Raw genomic sequence first — 26,152 nt, 5'->3', positions numbered from 1 at the left:
TTGATGTTTCAGGCTTCAAAGCTTCAAAATGAATTTATTCTTCAGAATTTATGTACATTGTATACATATATTTAATAAATACTTACAGTCATCATTGAAAAACTTATGGACAGCAACATATACATACATTTTTTTAAATATTTACTTCAAAATAATAAATTTAGCACATTAAATTGAATAATATTGATCATCTACAAGGCCAACGATATCTGGACCTCTGTCACGTTCCTCAGGACACTGTAATATTGTAACAAGATGATTAATAATAATCACGTCACCCGGCAGTAGTTTTACTGTTTCGGTGTGTAATATAAAGACAGAATTTGACATAAAGCTGGTGGTAAGCATGATCGTCCTTTGTGGAAAAAGATTTATGGAAAATAACTCTGAAACCTGCGATAAAACATTATTGTATAACAAAGATTTGCAGAGTGACGGTGATGCAACCCGTCAAAATAAGAGATGTACTGATATGTATTTGCTTGCTCTTCTTTTTCATCATTATTGCATAAAAATAGATTTTGTAGCTTAAAACAATAAGTGGCAGAAGTAAACTAAGTAATTTGTCTGATGACTAGTGCATGTAATTATTTGTTTTTGTCATATTTCTATGATTCCTACAGTTTCTCCACCATCTCCAGGAGCTGATTTACTTGAGTCTCGTCTCTTGTGTTCGTGTCTAACACGTGATACCGGCGGCCGCATCTGTCCAGCAGCCGCCGTAGAGGCTCTCCGCTCTTCTCGATGTGTTTGTCCACTGTCCGTCCCCGCAGCTCCTCTCCATAGGTGAACAACACCACCGTTCTTCTCCACACGTCGTTTCCCAAAACACTGAGGTACATCTCCACAGCTCTCCTGTCTCTCTCTCTGAACCGGTCCACCGGTACAGCCAGCACGAACGACGTCTTGCTCCTCTCGGGGCAGAAGGACGGGCTTCGAATGATCTCCGTCCTGACCTGCTTGGGGTTTGCCAGACCGAACAGACTCCACCCGGGGGTGTCCACCACCGTCACAGGCCACCCTGATACCCTCCCCCGGCCTGAAGAGCACCTGACGGTCTTCATGCCGACCTGAAACTCGTCACTGTCCAGGATCATGTTGCCTGCCGAGCTTTTCCCCGACTTCCTCCTTCCCAGCAGGATGAGGCAAAGAGCGGGCTTAAAACCAAAAACTGGACATCCTGCAATGGATTTTTACATTTTACACACTTTTTTTCAGTTGTTGCTGATTAACGACAACATTGAAAATATCAAAGCTTACCTCGGGCCATATACGGTGCTCCTGAGGTCATCTGCATCCTTCGTCCTGAGCTCCCATCATGCATCACTGTCATTTCTATCTCCTCTCGTCGTCCCTGTAACCTCCTGTCCTCCTTTATGCTCAGGTTTTGTCTCAGCAGGGTGTACATCCTGTCCTGGATCTCCCTCGGACGCCTGTTAGTCTCAGTCATGTTCCAGATCTTCCCAAAGAGCTCTCGGCGCTGATCCTCTGCAGCTCTGGACTGGTTGGTCAGGACCTGGTACCTGTTCCCACATCGCTCCAGCAGCCAGCGAAGAGTCCCACCCTGGTGACGTACGTGTTCCTGGATCGGCAGCCCTCCTGCAGCACAGATAACCTCACGGGTTAACCTCAGTGGACAGAGAAGGACCAAGTAAGTAAGAAATGAACGCGACTAAGAGCTAACTGCTAACGTCAGCATGTTAACGTGATCACATGACGATGCCGCGAGAAACCGCGGATTCATGAACACATGTAGGCTACAGAGTGAACACTAAAAGAGTCATTCAAAAAGACCGTTTGTTCATATTTTGCCCATGACCTGTCATCCCAGCTTAAGGCTTTATCGTGGATATAAAGTGTAAGCAGATTGACCACAGTGATTTTTTTCTCTGATTGTTTCATTTGAAGCTGTAAAAGTAGTTAAAAAAACAAAAAAACACTATTTCACGATGGAAAAATTGATGTTTTGCAATAAAGCTACTGGATTTTTTTTTTTTTGCAAACTACATAAAATAGCCTTCTAAGACACGCCAAAGCATAGAAAGTTTCAAAAAAGGCCAAAAACACCATAATTTGGCATGTTGAAAAAATGACCGACAAAGCAAGGCTACAGTATGGCAAAACATCAAAATGTCACATGTCGAGTTGTAAAAGTAGTTAAAAAACAAATAAACACTATTTCATGATGGAAAAATTGATGTTTTGCAACAAAGCTACAGGATTTTTTCAGAACATGGATAAAGAAATTAATTATTAAATTAATTATTAAATTAATTATTAAATTAATTATTAAATTATAAAATAAACTGGCCAAAGCCAAGTCAATTTTATTTATTAAGCCCATTATTGCAAGTCACAATTTGACTCAGAGGGCTTTACAGCATACAGCATCCCTCTGCTCTTAGACCCTCACATCGACGAAGGAAAAACTCCCCGAAAAACCCTGCAACAGGGGAAAAATAGTAGAAACCTCAGGAAGAGCGACCACGTGCAATAAAAGTGCTAAATAATCATTTAAGCACAAAGCAAATATATCACAGTTTACCTAATTTTTCTCCATGTGTGAAGAGGACCATGGATCTCTGCCAGATGGGGGTTTGGAGCAGTCTGAGCTGGGCCTCCATGGCCGTCCACTCCTCCGGACCGAAGCTGGAAGAGATGGGCAGCACCAGCAGGACGACGCTGGGCCCCGGGGCGCAGAGGCTCAGGCCTCTGCAGAGCTCTCTGGACACCCTGGCTGGAGTGGAGGTGTGGGACAGCCACCCGGGAGTGTCCACCACCGTCACCTGATTGATCACATTTAATAAAAGTGAGTACAGACAAGATTTGAAGTAAAAATGAGTAAATCCAAACAGTGAACTTGAATATATTCACTTGTACTCCACAGATGGTGGCGATCTGTCGGGAGCTGCGGGTCGTTTTTTTGTGGAAAGCTGCTTTTCCCAGGATGGCGTTTCCTGCCGTGCTCTTCCCACTTTGTTTCTCGCCCAGTAACAGCACAACCACTTGGGGCGAGCTTGAATCTGGACGTGACAAACATTCGTAAGTTCCCATTCATGCACACTAAAACACAGTTTCCATCAATCTTTTACATAGCGTGAATAATACAGTAATTTTTTTTTTTTTGCGATTTTGGACAATACTTTATTCTGACAGTTTTGAGCTGCTCTGGACACTGTACGATACCGATGGCTTTTTTAAAAATGTTAGACAATAGGCTATACTATATTCTTTTAATGATATTTTGGAAAATATAATATACTTTGACTATTTATGGTATTTTGCCATGACCGAAAAAGCACGGCAAATGTCAAAATTTAGCATGTCCCAAAAACAGCTGAAAACAACATTTAACCACATAAAATAACCTTTCAACATATGCCACTGAATAGAAAGTTGCAAAAAAAGCAAAAAACACCATAATTTTACACGTCGAAAAAATGATTAAAAAAGTAAGGCTATAGTTTGGCAAAAATGTCAAAATATGACACGTCCCAAAAACAGCTGGAGATCATGTTAAACCCTATAAATTAGCGTTACAAGACACGCCATGAAATAGAACATTTTTGCCAAACTATAGCCTTACTATTTTGGTCATTTTTTGGACGTCCTACATAATGGTGTTTTTGGCCATTTTTGCACATTTAAATGCTATGGCGTGTCTCAGCACGCCACTTAACGCTGTTTTGAGGTGATTTAAACTGTTTTTGGGACATGTCATTTTTTGCCATTTTGCCATTTTTGCCATACTATAGCCTTGCTATTTTTGTCATTTTTTGGACGTTGTATATTATGGTGTTTTTGGCCATTTTTGCACATTTAAATGCTATGGCGTGTCTCAGCACGCCACTAAACGCTGTTTTGAGGTGATTTAAACTGTTTTTAGGACATGTCATTTTTTGCCATTTTGCCATTTTTGCCATACTATAGCCTTGCTATTTTGGTCATTTTTTGGACGTTGTATATTATGGTGTTTTTTGCCATTTTTGCATAGTTAAATGCTATGGCATGTCTCAGCACGCCACTTAACACTGTTTTGAGGTGTTTTAAGCTGTTTTTGGGACATGTCATTTTTTGCCATTTTGCCATTTTTGCCATACTATAGCCTTGCTATTTTTGTCATTTTTTGGACATTGTAGATTATGGTGTTTTTGGCCATTTTTGCACATTTAAGTGCTATGGCGTGTCTTAGCACTCTATTTTATGCTGTTTTTAGGTGTTTTAAGCTGTTTTTGGGACATGTCATTTTTTGCCATTTTGCCATTTTTGCCATACTATAGCCTTGCTATTTTGGTCATTTTTTGGACGTTCTACATAATGGTGTTTTTGGCCATTTTTGCATATTTAAATGCTATGGCGTGTCTCAGCACGCCACTTAACGCTGTTTTGAGGTGATTTAAACTGTTTTTGGGACATGTCATTTTTTGCCATTTTGCCATTTTTGCCATACTATAGCCTTGCTATTTTTGTCATTTTTTGGACGTTGTATATTATGGTGTTTTTTTGCCATTTTTGCATAGTTAAATGCAATGGCGTGTCTCAGCACGCTACTTAACGCTGTTTTGAGGTGTTTTAAGATGTTTTTGGGACATGTCATTTTTTGCCATTTTGCCATTTTTGCCATACTATAGCCTTGCTATTTTGATCATTTTTTGGACATTGTATATTATGGTGTTTTTGGCCATTTTTGCACATTTAAGTGCTATGGCGTGTCTTAGCACTCTATTTTATGCTGTTTTTAGGTGTTTTAAGCTGTTTTTGGGACATGTCATTTTTTGCCATTTTGCCATTTTTGCCATACTATAGCCTTGCTATTTTGGTCATTTTTTGGACATTGTATATTATGGTGTTTTTGGCAATTTTTGCATATTTAAATGCTATGGTGTGTCTTAGCAAGCTATTTAATACTGTTTTGAGGTGTTTTAAGCTGTTTTTGGGACATGTCATTTTTTGCCATTTTTTCCATTTTTGCCATACTATAGCCTTGCTATTTTGGTCATTTTTTGGACGTTGTATATTATGTTGTTTTTCGCAATTTTTGCACATTTAAATGCTATGGCGTGTCTCAGCACGCCACTTAACGCTGTTTTGAGGTGTTTTAAGCTGTTTTTGGGACATGTCATTTTTTGCCATTTTTTCCATTTTTGCCATACTATAGCCTTGCTATTTTCGTCATTTTTTGGAGGTTATATATGATGTTATTTTTGGCAATTTTTGCATATTTAAATGCTATGGCGTGTCTTAACACACTATTTTATGCTGTTTTGAGGTGTTTTAAGCTGTTTTTGGGACGTGTCATTTGTTGACATTTTTTGCCATTTTTGCCATTTTGCCATACTATAGCCTTGCTATTTTGTTCATTTTTTTGACTGTTAATATTGTGGTGTTTTTTTAAATATTTGAATGTTTAAACCTTATGGCGTGACTCATGCTATTTTATGCTGTTTTGAGGTGTTTTAAGCTCTTTTTGGAAAATGTCATTTGTTGACATTTTTTGCCATTTTGCCATACTATAGCCTTACTTTTTTGGTCATTTTTTGGACGTTGTATATTATCGTGTTTTTGGCCATATTTGCATGTTTAAATGCGATGGCGTGTGTCAGCACACTATTTAATGCTGTTTTGATGTGTTTTAAACTGTTTTTGGGACATGTCATTTTTTGACATTATTGCCATTTTTGCCATACTATAGCCTTGCTTTTTTGTTAATTTTTTGGACAGTTAATATTATGGTGTTTTTTTGAAATATTTGAATGTTTAAACGTTATGGCCTGACTCAGCATGCTATTTTATGCTGTTTTGATGTGTCTTAAGCTGTTTTTGGGACATGTCATTTGTTGACATTTTTGCCATTTTTGCCATACTATAGCCTTGCTTTTTTGGTCATTTTTTGGATCTTGTATATTATGGTGTTTTTGGCAATTTTTGCACATTTAAATGCTATGTCATGTCTCAGCACGCCACTTAACGCTGTTTTGAGGTGATTTAAGCTGTTTTTGGGACATGTCATTTTTTGACATTTTTGCCATACTATAGCCTTGCTATTTTGGTCATTTTTTGGACGTTATATATGATGTTATTTTTGGCAAATTTTGCATATTTAAATGCTATGGCATGTCTAAGCACGCTATTTTATGCTGTTTTGATGTGTTTTAAGCTGTTTTTGGGACATGTCAAATTTTGCCATTTTTGCCATTTTTGCCATACTATAGTCTTACTTTTTTGGTCATTTTTTGGACGTTGTATATTATCGTGTTTTTGGCCATATCTGCATGTTTAAATGCGATGGCGTGTGTCAGCACACTATTTAATGCTGTTTTGATGTGTTTTAAACTGTTTTTGGGACATGTCGTTTTTTGACAATATTGCCATTTTTGCCATACTATAGCCTTGCTTTTTTGTTAATTTTTTGGACAGTTAATATTATGGTGTTTTTTGAAATATTTGAATGTTTAAATGTTATGGCGTGACTCAGCATGTTATTTTATAGTGTTTTGATGTGTCTTAAGCTGTTTTTGGGACATGTCATTTGTTGACATTTTTGCCATTTTTGCCATACTATAGCCTTGCTTTTTTGGTCATTTTTTGGACGTTGTATATTATGGTGTTTTTGGCAATTTTTGCACATTTAAATGCTATGTCATGTCTCAGCACGCCACTTAACGCTGTTTTGAGGTGATTTAAGCTGTTTTTGGGACATGTCATTTTTTGACATTTTTGCCATACTATAGCCTTGCTTTTTTCGTCATTTTTTGGAGGTTGTATATTATGTTATTTTTGGCAATTTTTGCATATTTAAATGCTATGGCGTGTCTTAGCACGTTATTTTATGCTGTTTTGATGTGTTTTAAGCTGTTTTTGGGACATGCCATTTTTTAACATTTTGACATTTTTGCCATACTATAGCCTTGCTTTTTTGGTCATTTTTTGGACGTTGTATATTATGTTATTTTTGGCTATTTTTGCATGTTTAAATGCTATGGCGTGTCACAGCACACTATTTGTTGCTGTTTTGAGGTGTTTTAAGCTGTTTCTGGGACATGTCATTTTTTTGCCATTTTTGCCATACTATAGCCTTGCTTTTTTGGTCATTTTTTGGATGTTTTATATTATGGTGTTTTTGGTTATTTTTGCGCATTTAAATACTATGGTGTGTCTTAGCACGTTATTTCACGCTGTTTTGAGGTGATTTAAGCTGTTTTTGGGACATGTCATTTTTTGCCATTTTTGCCATACTATAGCCTTGCTTTTTTCATCATTTTTTGGAGGTTGTATATTATGTTATTTTTGCCAATTTTTGCATGTTTAAATGCTATGGCGTGTCTTTGCACATTATTTTATGCTGTTTTGATGTGTTTTAAACTGTTTTTGGGACATGTCATTTTTTAACATTTTGACATTTTTGCCATACTATAGCCTTGCTTTTTTGGCCATTTTTTGGACGTTGTATATTATGTTATTTTTGGCAATTTTTGCATGTTTAAATGCTATGGCGTGTCTCAGCACACTATTTGGTGCTGTTTTGAGGTGTTTTAAGCTGTTTCTGGGACATGTCATTTCTTGCCGTTTTTGCCATTTGTGCCATACTATAGCCTTGCTTTTTTCGTCATTTTTTGGAGGTTATATATTTTGTTATTTTTGGCAATTTTTGCATATTTAAATGCTATGGCATGTCTTAGCACGTTATTTTATGCTATTTTGATGTGTTTTAAGCTGTTTTTGGGACATGTCATTTTTCTCCATTTTTGCCATTTTTGCCATACTATAGCCTTGCTTCTTTGGTCATTTTTTTGGACAGTTAATATTATGGTGTTTTTGGCAATTTTTGCATATTTATTATCTTGCAAGGCTATAGTATGGGAAAATGGCAAGAAATGACCCAGAAACAGCTTAAAGCACATCAAAACAGCATAAAATAGCATGCTGAGACACACCATAGCATTTAAACATGCAAATATGGCCAAAAACACGATTACATTACAACGTCCAAAAAATGACCAAAAAAGCAAGGCTATAGTATGGCAAAAATGGCAAAAATGGCAAAAAATGACATGTCCCAAAAACAGCTTAAAACACCTCAAAACAGCATAAATTAGCATGCTGAGTCACGCCATATATTTAAACATTCAAATATTCCCAAAAACACCATAATATACAACATCCAAAAAATGACCAAAATAGCAAGGCTATAGTATGGCAAAAATGGCAAAAATGGAGAAAAATGACATGTCCCAAAAACAGATTAAAACAACTCAAAACAGCGTTAAGTGGCGTGCTGAGACATGCCATAGCATTTAAATGTGCAAAAATGGCCAAAAAACACCATAATATACAACGTCCAAAAAACTACCAAAATAGCAAGGCTATAGTATGGCAAAAATGGCAAAAAAATGACATGTCCGAAAAACAGCTTAAAACACCTCAAAACAGCATAAATTAGCGTGCTGAGTCACATCATAATGTTTAAACATTCAAATATTCCCAAAAACACCATAATATACAACGTCCAAAAAATGACCACAAAAGCAAGGCTATAGTATGGCAAAATTGTCAAAATTTGACATGTCCCAAAAACAGCTGGAAATCACATTAAACCCTTTAAAATAGCCTTATAAGACATGTCATAATATAGAAAGTTCCAAAAAAGGCCACAAACAGCATAATTTGGGATGTGGATACAATGACCCTGCTGTAGTGGGTGTGGTTATGCTCAGCTTCAGTGCAGAGATGTGGGAATGGTTCAGGGGAGCTGTGTGAGAGTTGACTGACACTGATGTTTTATGTTGGTTGATGCTCTCCTTTGTGTCTCTGCAGAAGCATGATGGAGCCGGCTGATACACACACACACACACACACACACACACACACACACACACACACACACACACACACACACACACACACACACACACACACACACACCGCACAGCAGGGAGGCTGTGCTCCTTACTGGAGAAACCTGAGTTGGACTTTGGTGAAAATTAATCTTTTGGACGAGCTCTTCAAGCACTGGGGAAATGGTGGTGAAGACCATTCATTTATGTTATTTCCAGGATGTGTGTAAGAAATAAAGCTCCTGTGCACCAAACCCCAGAGTCTTGTTTGTGTGTTGGTTTTGCTGAACTGAACCAGGTATCACGGTCACATGTCACAAACCCAAAATGCAATACTGTAGTATGCCGAAAAATGTCAAAAAATGACATGCCTGAGCATGCTGAGTCATGCCATAACGTTTAAACATTCAAATATTCCCAAAAACACCACAATATTAACTGTCCAAAAAATGACCCAAAAAGCAAGGCTATAGTATGGCAAAAATGGCAAAAAAATGACATGTCCCAAAAACAGCTTAAAACACCTCAAAACAGCATTAAATAGCGTGCTGAGACACGCCATAGCATTTAAACATGCAAAAATGGCCAAAAATACCACAATATACAACGTCCAAAAAATGACCAAAAAAGCAAGGCTATAGTATGGCAAAAATGGCAAAATGGCAAAAAATGACAAGTCATAAAAACAGCTTAAAACACCTCAAAACAGCATAAAATAGCGTGCTGACACAGGCCATAGCATTTAAACATGCAAAAATGGCCAAAAACACCATAATATACAACGTCCAAAAAATGACCAAAAAAGCAAGGCTATAGTATGGCAAAAATGGCAAATTGGCAAAAAATGACATGTCCCAAAAACAGCTTAAAACACCTCAAAACAGCATAAAATAGAGTGCTAAGACTTGCCATAGCATTTAAACATTCAAAAATAGCCAAAAACACCATAATATACAACGTCCAAAAAATGACCAAAATAGCAAGGCTATAGTATGGCAAAAATGGCAAATTGGCAAAAAATGAGATGTCCCAAAAACAGCTTAAAACACCTCAAAACAGCATAAAATAGAGTGCTAAGACTTGCCATAGCATTTAAACATTCAAAAATAGCCAAAAACACCATAATATACAACGTCCAAAAAATGATCAAAATAGCAAGGCTATAGTATGGCAAAAATGGCAAAATGGCAAAAAATGACATGTCCCAAAAACAGCTTAAATCACCTCAAAACAGCGTTAAGTGGCGTGCTGAGACACGCCATAGCATTTAAATATGCAAAAATGGCCCAAAACACAATAATATACAACGTCCAAAAAATGACCAAAAAAGCAAGGCTATAGTATGGCAAAAATGGCAAAATGGCAAAAAATGACATGTCCCAAAAACAGCTTAAAACACCTCAAAACAGCATTAAATAGCGTGCTGAGACACGCCATAGTATTTAAATATGCAAAAATGGCCAAAAACACCATAATATACAACGTCCAAAAAATGACCACAAAAGCAAGGCTATAGTATGGCAAAAATGGCAAAAATGGCAAAAAATGACATGTCCCAAAAACAGCTTAAAACACCTTAAAACAGCATAAAATAGCGTGCTGAGACACGCCATAGCATTAATCATTCAAAAATGGCTAAAAACAACATAATATACAACGTCCAAAAAATGACCAAAAAAGCAAGGCTATAGTATGGCAAAAATGGCAAAAATGGCAAAAAATGAGATGTCCCAAAAACAGCTTAAAACACCTCAAAACAGCATAAAATAGAGTGCTAAGACTTGCCATAGCATTTAAACATTCAAAAATAGCCAAAAACACCATAATATACAACGTCCAAAAAATGACCAAAATAGCAAGGCTATAGTATGGCAAAAATGGCAAAATGGCAAAAAATGACATGTCCCAAAAACAGCTTAAATCACCTCAAAACAGCGTTAAGTGGCGTGCTGAGACACGCCATAGCATTTAAATATGCAAAAATGGCCAAAAACACCATAATATACAACGTCCAAAAAATGACCAAAATAGCAAGGCTATAGTATGGCAAAAATAGCAAATTGGGAAAAAATGACATGTCCCAAAAACACCTTAAAACACCTCAAAACAGCATAAAATAGCATGCTAAGACACACCATAGCGTTTAAATGTGCAAAAATAACCAAAAACACCATTATGTAGAACATCCAAAAAATGACCAAAATAGCAAGGCTATAGTATGGCAAAAATGGCAAAATGTCAAAAAATTACATTTCCAAAAACAGATTAAAACACCTCAAAACAGCATTAAATAGCATGCTGAGACATGCCATAGCATTTATACATGCAAAAATAACCAAAAACACCATTATGTAGAACATCCAAAAAATGATCAAAATAGCAAGGCTATAGTATGGCAAAAATGGCAAAATGGCAAAAAATGACATGTCCCAAAAACAGCTTAAAACACCTCAAAACAGCATTAAATAGCGTGCTGAGACATGCCATAGTTTTTAAACATTCAAAAATGGCTGAAAACACCATAATATACAACGTCCAAAAAACGACCAAAAAAGCAAGGCTATAGTATGGCAAAAATGGCAAAAATGGCAAAAAATGATGCGTCCCAAAACAGGTTAAAACACCTCAAAACAGCATTAAATAGCATGCTGAGACATGCCATAGCATTTATACATGCAAAAATTGCCAAAAACACCATAATATACAACGTCCAAAAAATGACCAAAAAAGCAAGGCTATAGTATGGCAAAAATGGCAAAATGTCAAAAAATTACATTTCCAAAAACAGATTAAAACACCTCAAAACAGCATTAAATAGCATGCTGAGACATGCCATAGCATTTATACATGCAAAAATAGCCAAAAACACCATAATATACAACGTCCAAAAAATGATCAAAATAGCAAGGCTATAGTATGGCAAAAATGGCAAAATGGCAAAAAATGACATGTCCCAAAAACAGCTTAAATCACCTCAAAACAGCGTTAAGTGGCGTGCTGAGACACGCCATAGCATTTAAATATGCAAAAATGGCCAAAAACACCATAATATACAACGTCCAAAAAATGACCAAAAAAGCAAGGCTATAGTATGGCAAAAATGGCAAAATGGCAAAAAATGACATGTCCCAAAAACAGCTTAAAACACCTCAAAACAGCATTAAATAGCGTGCTGAGACACGCCATAGTATTTAAATATGCAAAAATGGCCAAAAACACCATAATATACAACGTCCAAAAAATGACCACAAAAGCAAGGCTATAGTATGGCAAAAATGGCAAAAATGGCAAAAAATGATGCGTCCCAAAACAGGTTAAAACACCTTAAAACAGCATAAAATAGCGTGCTGAGACACGCCATAGCATTAATCATTCAAAAATGGCTAAAAACAACATAATATACAACGTCCAAAAAATGACCAAAAAAGCAAGGCTATAGTATGGCAAAAATGGCAAAAATGGCAAAAAATGAGATGTCCCAAAAACAGCTTAAAACACCTCAAAACAGCATAAAATAGAGTGCTAAGACTTGCCATAGCATTTAAACATTCAAAAATAGCCAAAAACACCATAATATACAACGTCCAAAAAATGACCAAAATAGCAAGGCTATAGTATGGCAAAAATGGCAAAATGGCAAAAAATGACATGTCCCAAAAACAGCTTAAAACACCTCAAAACAGCGTTAAGTGGCGTGCTGAGACACGCCATAGCATTTAAACATTCAAAAATGGCTAAAAACAACATAATATACAACGTCCAAAAAATGACCAAAATAGCAAGGCTATAGTATGGCAAAAATAGCAAATTGGGAAAAAATGACATGTCCCAAAAACACCTTAAAACACCTCAAAACAGCATAAAATAGAGTGCTAAGACTTGCCATAGCATTTAAATGTGCAAAAATGGCTAAAAACAACATAATATACAACGTCCAAAAAATGACCAAAAAAGCAAGGCTATAGTATGGCAAAAATGGTAAAAATGGCAAAAAATGAGATGTCCCAAAAACAGCTTAAAACTCATCAAAACAGCATTAAATAGCGTGCTGATACACGCCATAGCATTTAAACATGCAAAAATGGCCAAAAACACCATAATATACAACGTCCAAAAAATGACCAAAATAGCAAGGCTATAGTATGGCAAAAATAGCAAATTGGGAAAAAATGACGTGTCCCAAAAACATCTTAAATCACCTCAAAACAGCGTTAAGTGGCGTGCTGAGACACGCCATAGCATTTAAATATGCAAAAATGGCCAAAAACACCATTATGTAGAACATCCAAAAAATGACCAAAATAGCAAGGCTATAGTATGGCAAAAATGGCAAAATGGCAAAAAATGACATGTCCCAAAAACAGCTTAAAACACCTCAAAACAGCATTAAATAGCGTGCTGAGACACGCCATAGTTTTTAAACATTCAAAAATGGCTGAAAACACCATAATATACAACGTCCAAAAAACGACCAATAAGCAAGGCTATAGTATGGCAAAAATGGCAAAAATGGCAAAAAATGATGCGTCCCAAAACAGGTTAAAACACCTCAAAACAGCATTAAATAGCATGCTGAGACATGCCATAGCATTTATACATGCAAAAATTGCCAAAAACACCATAATATACAACGTCCAAAAAATGACCAAAAAAGCAAGGCTATAGTATGGCAAAAATGGTAAAAATGGCAAAAAATTACATGTCCCAAAAACAGATTAAAACACATCAAAACAGCATTAAATAGCATGCTGAGACATGCCATAGCATTTATACATGCAAAAATTGCCAAAAACACCATAATATACAACGTCCAAAAAATGACCACAAAAGCAAGGCTATAGTATGGCAAAAATGGCAAAAATGGCAAAAAATGATGCGTCCCAAAACAGGTTAAAACACCTTAAAACAGCATAAAATAGCGTGCTAAGACACGCCATAGCATTTAAACATTCAAAAATGGCCAAAAACACCATAATATACAATGTCCAAAAAACTACCACAAAAGCAAGGCTATAGTATGGCAAAATTGTCAAAATTTGACATGTCCCAAAAACAGCTGGAAATCACATTAAACCCTTTAAAATAGCCTTATAAGACATGTCATAATATAGAAAGTTCCAAAAAAGGCCACAAACAGCATAATTTGGGATGTGGATACAATGACCCTGCTGTAGTGGGTGTGGTTATGCTCAGCTTCAGTGCAGAGATGTGGGAATGGTTCAGGGGAGCTGTGTGAGAGTTGACTGACACTGATGTTTTATGTTGGTTGATGCTCTCCTTTGTGTCTCTGCAGAAGCATGATGGAGCTGGCTGACACACACACACACACACACACACACACACACACACACACACACACACACACACACACACACACACACACACACCGCACAGCAGGGAGGCTGTGCTCCTTACTGGAGAAACCTGAGTTGGACTTTGGTGAAAATTAATCTTTTGGACGAGCTCTTCAAGCACTGGGGAAATGGTGGTGAAGACCATTCATTTATGTTATTTCCAGGATGTGTGTAAGAAATAAAGCTCCTGTGCACCAAACCCCAGAGTCTTGTTTGTGTGTTGGTTTTGCTGAACTGAACCAGGTATCAAGGTCACATGTCACAAACCCAAAATGCAATACTATAGTATGCCGAAAAATGTCAAAAAATGACATGCCTGAGCATGCTGAGTCACACCATAACATTTAAACATTAAACATATTTCAAAAAACACCATAATATTAACTGTCCAAAAAATGACCCAAAAAGCAAGGCTATAGTATGGCAAAAATGGCAAAAATGGAAAAAAAATGACACGTCCCAAAACAGCTTAAAACACCTCAAAACAGCATAAAATAGTGTGCTAAGACTTGCCATAGCATTTAAATGTGCAAAAATGGCCAAAAATACCACAATATACAACATCCAAAAAATGACCAAAAAAGCAAGGCTATAGTATGGCAAAAATGGCAAATTGGCAAAAAATGACATGTCCCAAAAACAGCTTAAAACACCTCAAAACAGCATAAAATAGTGTGCTAAGACTTGCCATAGCATTTAAATATGCGAAAATGGCTCAAAACACCATAATATACAACGTCCAAAAAATGACCAAAAAAGCAAGGCTATAGTATGGCAAAAATGGCAAAATGGCAAAAAATGACATGTCCCAAAAACAGCTTAAAACACCTCAAAACAGCGTTAAGTGGCGTGCTGAGACACGCCATAGCATTTAAACATTCAAAAATGGCTAAAAACAACATAATATACAACGTCCAAAAAATGACCAAAAAAGCAAGGCTATAGTATGGCAAAAATGGCAAAATGTCAAAAAATTACATTTCCAAAAACAGATTAAAACTCATCAAAACAGCATTAAATAGCGTGCTGATACACGCCATAGCATTTAAACATGCAAAAATGGCCAAAAACACCATAATATACAACGTCCAAAAAATGACCAAAATAGCAAGGCTATAGTATGGCAAAAATGGCAAAAATAGCAAAAATGACATGTCCCATAAATAGCTTAAAACACCTTAAAACAGCATAAAATAGTGTGCTGAGACTTGCCATAGCATTTAAATGTGCAAAAATGGCCAAAAATACCATAATATACAACATCCAAAAAATGACCAAAAAAGCAAGGCTATAGTATGGCAAAAATGGCAAATTGGCAAAAAATGAGATGTCCCAAAAACACCTTAAAACACCTCAAAACAGCATAAAATAGTGTGCTAAGACTTGCCATAGCATTTAAATATGCAAAAATGGCCAAAAACACCAAAATATACAACGTCCAAAAAATGACCAAAATAGCAAGGCTATAGTATGGCAAAAATGGCAAAATGGCAAAAACTGACATGTCCCAAAAACAGCTTAAATCACCTCAAAACAGCGTTAAGTGGTGTGCTGAGACACGCCATAGCATTTAAATATGCAAAAACGGCCAAAAACACCATAATTTACAATGTCCAAAAAATGACCAAAATAGCAAGGCTATAGTATGGCAAAAATGGCAAAATGGCAAAAAATGACATGTCCCAAAAACAGCTTAAAACACCTCAAAACAGCATAAAATAGCGTGCTAAGACTTGCCATAGCATTTAAATATGCAAAAATGGCCAAAAACACCATAATATACAACGTCCAAAAAATGACCAAAAAAGCAAGGCTATAGTATGGCAAAAATGGCAAAATGGCAAAAAATGACATGTCCCAAAAACAGCTTAAAACACCTCAAAACAGCATTAAATAGCGTGCTGAGACATGCCATATTTTTTAAACATTCAAAAATGGCTGAAAACACCATAATATACAACGTCCAAAAAACGACCAAAAAAGCAAGGCTATAGTATGGCAAAAATGGCAAAATGGCAAAAAATGACATGTCCCAAAAACAGCTTAAAACACCTCAAAACAGCGTTAAGTGGCGTGCTGAGACACGCCATAGCATTTAAACATTCAAAAATGGCTAAAAACAACATAATATACAACGTCCAAAAAATGACCAAAATAGCAAGGCTATAGTATGGCAAAAATAGCAAATTGGGAAAAAATGACGTGTCCCAAAAACACCTTAAAACACCTCAAAACAGCATAAAATAGAGTGCTAAGACTTGCCATAGCATTTAAATGTGCAAAAATGGCCAAAAATACCATAATATACAACATCCAAAAAATGACCAAAAAAGCAAGGCTATAGTATGGCAAAAATGGCAAATTGGCAAAAAATGAGATGTCCCAAAAACAGCTTAAAACACCTCAAAACAGCATAAAATAGCGTGCTGAGACACGCCATCGCATTTAAATGTGCAAAAATGGCCAAAAACACCATTATGTAGAACGTCCAAAAAATGACCAAAATAGCAAGGCTATAGTATGGCAAAAATTTCAAAATGGCAAAAAATGACATGTCCCAAAAACAGCTTAAATCACCTCAAAACAGCGTTAAGTGGCGTGCTGAGACACGCCATAGCATTTAAATATGCAAAAATGGCCAAAAACACCATAATTTACAATGTCCAAAAAATGACCAAAAAAGCAAGGCTATAGTATGGCAAAAATGGCAAAAAATGACATGTCCCAAAAACACCTTAAAACACCTCAAAACAGCATAAAATAGCATGCTAAGACACGCCATAGCATTTAAATGTGCGAAAATGGCCAAAAATACCACAATATACAACGTCCAAAAAATGACCAAAATAGCAAGGCTATAGTATGGCAAAAATGGCAAAATGGCAAAAAATGACATGTCCAAAAAACACCTTAAAACACCTCAAAACAGCATTAAATAGCGTGCTAAGACACACCATAGCATTTAAATGTGCAAAAATAACCAAAAACACCATTATGTAGAACATCCAAAAAATGACCAAAATAGCAAGGCTATAGTATGGCAAAAAGGGCAAAATGGCAAAAAATGACATGTCCCAAAACAGCTTAAAACACCTCAAAACAGCATTAAATAGCGTGCTGAGACATGCCATAGTTTTTAAACATGCAAAAATGGCTGAAAACACCATAATATACAACGTCCAAAAAACGACCAAAAAAGCAAGGCTATAGTATGGCAAAAATGGCAAAAATGGCAAAAAATGATGCGTCCCAAAACAGGTTAAAACACCTCAAAACAGCATTAAATAGCGTGCTGAGACATGCCATAGTATTTAAATATGCAAAAATTGCCCAAAACATCATAATATACAACATCCAAAAAATGACCAAAATAGCAAGGCTATAGTATGGCAAAAATGGCAAAAAAGTGCAAAAAATTACATTTCCCAAAAACAGATTAAAACACATCAAAACAGCATTAAATAGTGTGCTGAGACACGCCATAGCATTTATACATGCAAAAATTGCCAAAAACACCATAATATACAACGTCCAAAAAATGACCACAAAAGCAAGGCTATAGTATGGCAAAAATGTCAAAATTTGACATGTCCCAAAAACAGCTGGAAATCACATTAAACCCTTTAAAATAGCCTTATAAGACATGTCATAATATAGAAAGTTCCAAAAAAGGCCACAAACAGCATAATTTGGGATGTGGATACAATGACCCTGCTGTAGTGGGTGTGGTTATGCTCAGCTTCAGTGCAGAGATGTGGGAATGGTTCAGGGGAGCTGTGTGAGAGTTGACTGACACTGATGTTTTATGTTGGTTGATGCTCTCCTTTGTGTCTCTGCAGAAGCATGATGGAGCTGGCTGACACACACACACACACACACACACACACACACACACACACACACACACACACACACACACACACACCGCACAGCAGGGAGGCTGTGCTCCTTACTGGAGAAACCTGAGTTGGACTTTGGCGAAAATTAATCTTTTGGACGAGCTCTTCAAGCACTGGGGAAATGGTGGTGAAGACCATTCATTTATGTTATTTCCAGGATGTGTGTAAGAAATAAAGCTCCTGTGCACCAAACCCCAGAGTCTTGTTTGTGTGTTGGTTTTGCTGAACTGAACCAGGTATCAAGGTCACATGTCACAAACCCAAAATGCAATACTATAGTATGCCGAAAAATGTCAAAAAATGACATGCCTGAGCATGCTGAGTCATGCCATAACGTTTAAACATTCAAATATTCCCAAAAACACCACAATATTAACTGTCCAAAAAATTACCACAAAAGCAAGGCTATAGTATGGCAAAAATGGCAAAAATGGAAAAAAACGACATGTCCCAAAAATAGCTTAAAACACCTCAAAACAGCATAAAATAGCATGCTGAGTCACACCATAATGTTTAAACATTAAACATATTTCAAAAAACACCATAATATTAACTGTCCAAAAAATGACCCAAAAAGCAAGGCTATAGTATGGCAAAAATGGCAAAAAATGAGATGTCCCAAAAACAGCTTAAAACACCTCAAAACAGCATTAAATAGCGCGCTGAGACACGCCATAGCATTTAAACATTCAAAAATGGCTGAAAACACCATAATATACAACGTCCAAATAATGACCAAAAAAGCAAGGCTATAGTATGGCAAAAAATGTCAAAATGTCAAGAAATGACAAGTCCTAAAAACAGCTTAAAACACCTCAAAACAGCATAAAATAGAGTGCTAAGACTTGCCATAGCATTTAAACATTCAAAAATGGCTAAAAACAACATAATATACAACGTCCAAAAAATGACCAAAAAAGCAAGGCTATAGTATGGCAAAAATGGCAAAAATGGCAAAAAATGAGATGTCCGAAAAACAGCTTAAAACTCATCAAAACAGCATTAAATAGCGTGCTGAGACACGCCATAGTATTTAAATATGCAAAAATGGCCAAAAACACCATAATATACAACGTCCAAAAAATGACCAAAAAAGCAAGGCTATAGTATGGCAAAAATGGCAAAAAATGACATGTCCCAAAAACACCTTAAAACACCTCAAAACAGCATAAAATAGCATGCTAAGACACGCCATAGCATTTAAATGTACGAGAATGGCCAAAAATACCATAATATACAACGTCCAAAAAATGACCAAAATAGCAAGGCTATAGTATGGCAAAAATGGCAAAAATTACATGTCCCAAAAACAGCTTAAAACATTTCAAAACAGCATTAAATAGCGTGCTGAGACACACCATAGCATTTAAATATGCAAAAATTGCCAAAAACAACATAATATACAAAGTCCAAAAAAATGACCAAAAAAGCAAGGCTATAGTATGGCAAAAATGGAAAAAATGGAAAAAAATGACATGTCCTAAAAACAGCTTAAAACACATCAAAACAGCATTAAATAGCGTGCTGAGACACACCATAGCATTTAAATATGCAAAAATGGCCAAAAACACCATGATATACAACGTCCAAAAAATGACCAAAAAAGCAAGGCTATAGTATGGCAAAAATGGCAAAATGGCAAAAAATGACCTGTCCCAAAAACAGCTTAAATCACCTCAAAACAGCGTTAAGTGGCGTGCTGAGACACACCATAGCATTTATACATGCAAAAATTGCCAAAAACACCATAATATACAACGTCCAAAAAATGACCACAAAAGCAAGGCTATAGTATGGCAAAAATCTCAAAATTTGACATGTCCCAAAAACAGCTGGAAATCACATTAAACCCTTTAAAATAGCCTTATAAGACATGTCATAATATAGAAAGTTCCAAAAAAGGCCACAAACAGCATAATTTGGGATGTGGATACAATGACCCTGCTGTAGTGGGTGTGGTTATGCTCAGCTTCAGTGCAGAGATGTGGGAATGGTTCAGGGGAGCTGTGTGAGAGTTGACTGACACTGATGTTTTCTGTTGGTTGATGCTCTCCTTTGTGTCTCTGCAGAAGCATGATGGAGCTGGCTGACACACACACACACACACACACACACACACACACACACACACACACACACACACACACACACACACCGCACAGCAGGGAGGCTGTGCTCCTTACTGGAGAAACCTGAGTTGGACTTTGGTGAAAATTAATCTTTTGGACGAGCTCTTCAAGCACTGGGGAAATGGTGGTGAAGACCATTCATTTATGTTATTTCCAGGATGTGTGTAAGAAATAAAGCTCCTGTGCACCAAACCCCAGAGTCTTGTTTGTGTGTTGGTTTTGCTGAACTGAACCAGGTATCAAGGTCACATGTCACAAACCCAAAATGCAATACTATAGTATGCCGAAAAATGTCAAAAAATGACATGCCTGAGCATGCTGAGTCACGCCATAACGTTTAAACATTCAAATATTCCCAAAAACACCACAATATTAACTGTCCAAAAAATTACCACAAAAGCAAGGCTATAGTATGGCAAAAATGTCAAAAAAGGCAAAAAATTACATTTCCCAAAAACAGATTAAAACACCTCAAAACAGCATTAAATAGCATGCTGACACACGCCATAGCATTTAAATATGCAAAAATTGCCAAAAACAACATAATATACAACATCCAAAAAATGACCAAAATAGCAAGGCTATAGTATGGCAAAAAGGGCAAAAATGGCAAAAAATGACATGTCCCAAAAACAGCTTAAAACACATCAAAACAGCATTAAGTAGCGTGCTGAGACACACCATATCATTTAAACATGCAAAAATGGCCAAAAACACCATTATGTAGAACGTCCAAAAAATGACCAAAAAAGCAAGGCTATAGTATGGCAAAAATGGCAAAAAATTACATTTCCCAAAACAGCTTAAAACTCATCAAAACAGCATTAAATAGCGTGCTGAGACACGCCATAGTATTTAAATATGCAAAAATGGCCCAAAACACCATAATATACAACGTCCAAAAAATGACCACAAAAGCAAGGCTATAGTATGGCAAAAATGGCAAAAAAGTGCAAAAAATGACAAGTCCTAAAAACAGCTTAAAACACCTCAAAACAGCATTAAATAGCGTGCTGAGACACGCCATAGTATTTAAATATGCAAAAATGGCCCAAAACACCATAATATACAACGTCCAAATAATTACCAAAATAGCAAGGCTATAGTATGGCAAAAATGGCAAAAAAGGCAAAAAATTACATTTCCCAAAAACAAATTAAAACACCTCAAAACAGCATTAAATAACGTGCTAAGACATGCCATAGCATTTAAATATGCAAAAATTGCCAAAAAAAACCATCATATATGACCTCCAAAAAATGACGAAAATAGCAAGGCTATAGTATGGCAAAAAATGGCAAAAAATGATGCGTCTCAAAACAGCTGAAAGCACCTCAAAACAGCATTAAATAGCGTGCTGAGACACACCATAACATTTAAACATTCAAAAATGGCCAAAAACACCATATTATCAACTATCCAAAAAATGACCAAAAAAAGTGTCAAAAAATGACATGTCCCATAAACAACAAAAACAACATTAAACCACATACAATTGCCGTCCAAAACACGCCGTAGCATAGAAAGTTGCAAAAACGGCCAAAAAAAACATAATTTGGCATGTCGAAAAAATGACCGAAAAAGCAATACTATGGCATGATGAATATCAATCAATATTCGATCAACATTTTAAGTTTTTTAAAGCCAAAGTATAGTACATCGAAAAACAGCATACATAGCCTACTGTACTCAAAGAAGTGACTGCTACAAATGCCCAAAAAAGTCACAGTATAGCATGTTGATAAAACAGTCCAAAAAGTCAATATTTTAAGTGTTTTATAGTCATGTGTACAGTATGCTGGTCAAAAAAAAGTAGGGCTGCACCTAACAGTTATTTTTTTATCACTCGATTAATCTAACAACAGATATACCGAAAATAACATTTCAAAACTTGTCATTTATACATCAATATTTTATTCAATTATCTTCAATCAGGACAGAGTATACACTTAAAAAATAGCCCAGTCTTAACAAGTAATCTGTGTTTTACAGTCAGATATAAAGTCTCTCCAAAATAAAATGAATGCAAGAGCTCGTTCCACTCAAGTAAAAGGAATGTAGTGCAATCTACATTTAAATCCAACAGCAAAATAGATTAAACAATGTAAAATTCAAGTCACTTTTATATAAAACACTTTTATATGACAAGTACATAAATATAAAAGTCAAATATTACTTTGATGCGTTGGCGTTGTGCAAAACTATGGGTTTTATACCGCAGTGAAGTTAGTTTTATGTTGGATATTTGACAGACATTCGCTCCTATGCTACATATAAAAAATTAATAAAAATTATTTGGAGATTTAAAATGTAAAAATAAGAGGTGTATCTCATGCAGCCAGTGGAGTACTATCATCCCACACTGATTTTGAGTCCATTGGTCACATGACCTGGGAGCTATTGAGCTAAAATGCTAATATTTATATATAGAAAAATAATAAAAATTGTAAATAGGTGTAAAATGTAAAAATAAGAGGCGTATCTCATCATCTCATCTCGACGTTTGAGGGAGGAAGGAGCTGGTAGTCTATTGACAAGTGAGATTTTGTCGCACTTTCCACCATCTTTTCCAGTTAGCCTATTCTTTCTTTTTAAATTTGACATCTTTTTGTAATTTTTCATTAATTTACATTCAGCTCAATAGCTCCCAGGTCATGTGACCAATGGACTCAAAATCAGTGTGGGATGATAGTACTCCACTGGCTACATGAGGTACACCTCTTATTTTTACATTTTAAATCTCCAAATAATTTTTATTATTTTTTTATATGTAGCACAGGAGCGAATGTCTGTCGAGCAACCAACATAAAACTAACTTCACTGCGGTGATTTTATCCGGTTTTAAACAATATTTCATACTCCATCTTTAGATCCTCGCTGCCTAAACGAAGTATTTTCACTCTGTGAAGTATCTTAAACATCCTGACCTGCTCGGGACAACCATGTCTCTGTGTGTGTGGACTGCAGTCCTACCTTAGTCCAGCTGAAGACAGACATTATCCGACTATATGTCGATCTCAAGCAGGAGGACAAGCTAATCCTGGAGCTGTCAAAACCACCGGCAGCCGTGAGACCAGCCTGTCCTGCACCCAGGACCGTGCAGCTTTAGCCGGGGAAAACCACTCAGCTATTCCGCGGTCTCTGGGCCTCCCTGTGGTGCGAAACCAAACAAAAGCCTGCTGGACTCCTTCCACCCTGAGCCTCGGATCCAGGTTAGGAGCTGCAAGTCACGCCGGGGTAAACATCGCCTCCAGCCGCTCTCTCAGGAGCCTCTCTACCCTCCCTGGTGCACCCTGGCCCGGCTAGCTGTCCTCCACCATCGGCGGCTGGGTGAGGACGACATCACACCCGCACTCCTCATCGGCAACCCGGACCCCGATCTTCAGCCCGGCGGCGGCTGCTGGAGGAGGCAGTGTCCGGCCGACAGCAACATCCACCCGGTGCCGATAGGAGCGGCTGCAGGTCCCTGTAATCCAGATCACCTCCAGACACTGACCCTGGGTGAAGTCGAAGCGGGCACCCCCGCATAGCTCGTGCTACCCCCAGAAAGAACACCTGTCCTAAAGACTGTCCACCAGCGACACCAGTCTGCAACGATCTGGACTAACAAACGCGATTTTACCGGACTTTTTTAGATTTTAAAAGCCCGCGTTTTTATTTCAGGCCCCGTCCAGACGCTGGGTCGCGGTTCTGGGCGCTTCAGGGTCAATGTGGATCTCACAACTTCGGATTTATTGATAATTTCCACCTGTTCTGGCAGCGCTCCGCATCCTTTAGACAGGATGTTGTCCACAAACATGATCCATTGTGGACTTCCTGCTCACCTGTATGACAGACACGTGTGTCCCTGATACTCACTTCTCATTGGCCACCTGTTCTTGCTCTGCACAGCCATCTGAAATGATTGTCTCCGGTACTACCGACTACCACCGTCTGCTGGCCCCCCACCGCATTACATCCACCTCACATACCTGGTCATTGTAACAGCGAGGACCCCTAAATTACCCTGAGGAGGGTGTTAACTGGATAAATCTGTCCGTGTGAAGTGATCATTAAAATATGTTATGAGTTTGTTAAATCACAGAAAGATTTTTTATTGAGCAAATTTGAATGACCAAAAAAAAATCACCTTGTATGTAAAAGGTCTCAAAATCATGAAAAAAAATATATACATATACATAATATTCTCTGATGTGAAACGCTGGGGGCGTGTCCACTGGAAGAACGGAGGCCACGCCCATTTTCGGGACTACGCTAATAATACCTTATGCATTTATACTCTTACATTATCAGGGGCGGGGTTATGCTGAGTATAGCTCCAGTATGTCATTGAGCTATGGTTTTGGGCCCGCCCGAAAAATCTTAAAACAGGAAAATGGTGAAAAAAACCAGAGATAGCAAATTCAAAACTTTAAACCGTCAAAACCTGTTCGCTCTACATTGGCATCTACTGGTAGAAGCTTGCGTTGCACCCATTTATCATTGTTTTTGTTGTAAGCTCCCTCTTCCCCAGCCCAAAATCCTACCGCTGTGTCAATCAAATCAAACTGCTATTGATTTAGTTCTTGTTGGATATGGCGACTATTTCGTATCATTATTAGCTATGTGACCTCAGACACTGGTCGTATGCGATGCAATAACATTTTAATGGTTTCATTCATTAACAGAGACTTGGTACCAATCGGGTGACATAACAAAACCCGTCTCGAGTTATATGCCGAAGCCGTAAGTGACAAAACATTTCGAAACAGTTCGATTAAAGGGTCAGACATCTCCGGCAAAATGTGAGGAATTTGCCAAATTTTTTAGTGATCGTGTGTCCTCTATTAGAATAGACATTCTCAGAATACTATACCATGATTTTTATATGCCATTTTGGATGACATATAATAGGACTTTTTATGCTTTTTTTGGACGACATATACTATGTCTATATGTCTTTTTTATGCTACTTGGAGGACATGTTATAAACTACTTTATATTTTTGATGATGACATACTAAATACTATTTCTTAAACTTCAATATAGTATTTTTTTGTTGTTTTTTGCAGTTGTAGATACCATACTATAATATTTGTTGAATACTATTTTGGACAACATACCATTTTATGACTTTTTCATGCATGTTTGAAGGACATACTATACAATTACTTCTTTGACTGTAACTTTTTTAAAAATTTTTGTGACATACAATATGACTTTTCTATGTAACTTTGGACAATATACAATTCTATGATTTTTTTCTGCTACTTTGGACAACACACCATACTATTACTCTTATATGCTATTTTTGTACACTCTATACTGTGACTTTTTTTTCCAATTTTGGATGACATACTGTACTTTAATTTTTTTTTGCTATTGTGACGGTATTTTGTAACTCACCGTACGAGGCTGCCATATCAGGTTCCTCTGCTTTATAATTCACAGTCCGAGTTTGGGGCCAAGCTTCAGTCTGAAATTTTTCTCCACAAGCTTCTTTTTTTCAGTCTGCGTCTGCAGCTCTTCATTTGGTTCCTGCTGTTTACTCAGTGTTGTTTCAGAAATCCCAAAATGACGTTTTTCCTGCACGTATAACAAGGTTTCGCCCGACCACGTGATTACTTCGTATTAGTTTCAAAGTTCACAGAGAAGTTCCTGAGAAATGACTTTGTTTGATTATCTGACTCAGAGTACACAGCTGAGGCTATAAAACACACACACACACACACACACACACACACACACACACCTATCTCACATGATTTGGTTTTGAGCTTTAATATCACACTCATGTTGCATTCATATCGCTTATTAAAGTCTGTGTATGAATCTCAGAGGTTTCGCTGTAACAGCCTCAGTTTCAGGACGGTCAGTTCAAATTTGGTGCTAAATTAAGTTTAGTAATTTCATCTCAAACTTGATTTTGTGAGTCTTTATTTTCCAATTTATATCAG

The 26,152-nt window shown here is 36.9% G+C and overlaps 1 protein-coding gene and 1 long non-coding RNA gene across 3 annotated transcripts; one reads left to right on the top strand and one right to left on the bottom strand.

The window, feature by feature from the left end:
• On the bottom strand, positions 1-25,898 carry LOC121937910 (GTPase IMAP family member 8-like). 2 transcript variants are annotated; one of them, XM_088078545.1, is made up of 5 exons: positions 25,602-25,898; positions 2,875-3,023; positions 2,546-2,786; positions 1,261-1,599; positions 1-1,180 (listed from the first exon to the last, which is right to left on the bottom strand). In XM_088078545.1, exons 1-5 carry the CDS (start codon positions 25,615-25,617, stop codon positions 618-620), a joined length of 1,308 nt encoding a protein of 435 aa, XP_087934671.1. In that variant the 5' UTR covers positions 25,618-25,898; the 3' UTR covers positions 1-617. The 2 variants fall into 2 exon arrangements, with proteins under 2 accessions (XP_087934671.1, XP_042337134.2); XM_042481200.2 differs by lacking the exon at positions 25,602-25,898 and having other exon boundaries at positions 2,875-3,749.
• Positions 1,386-11,066, top strand: LOC148189299 (uncharacterized). Its single transcript, XR_015776757.1, has 4 exons — positions 1,386-1,651; positions 2,569-2,809; positions 2,888-3,042; positions 8,815-11,066. It is a non-coding gene; the product is annotated as an uncharacterized LOC148189299 (long non-coding RNA).
• Positions 25,899-26,152: the final 254 nt, after the last annotated feature.

Source organism: Plectropomus leopardus, chromosome 6 (genome assembly GCF_026936395.1).
Source record: "Plectropomus leopardus strain MGB_pleo_1.0 chromosome 6, ASM2693639v1, whole genome shotgun sequence".
Taxonomy (NCBI): domain Eukaryota; kingdom Metazoa; phylum Chordata; class Actinopteri; order Perciformes; family Serranidae; genus Plectropomus; species Plectropomus leopardus.
The sequence above is the reverse complement of the archived record's forward strand: the minus strand, read 5'-3'. Positions and strand labels throughout refer to the sequence as shown.

What these genes read in the sequence shown, in the direction of transcription:
- LOC121937910 (XM_042481200.2), bottom strand. Translation starts at nt 3,054, where the DNA reads ATGGGAACTTACGAATGTTTGTCACGTCCAGATTCAAGCTCGCCCCAA. An exon ending in CCACCATCTGTGGAGTACAA is followed by an intron (nt 2,787 to 2,874) that starts GTGAATATATTC and finishes GTGATCAATCAG; the next exon opens with GTGACGGTGGTGGACACTCC. An exon ending in AGCACCGTATATGGCCCGAG is followed by an intron (nt 1,181 to 1,260) that starts GTAAGCTTTGAT and finishes AATCCATTGCAG; the next exon opens with GATGTCCAGTTTTTGGTTTT.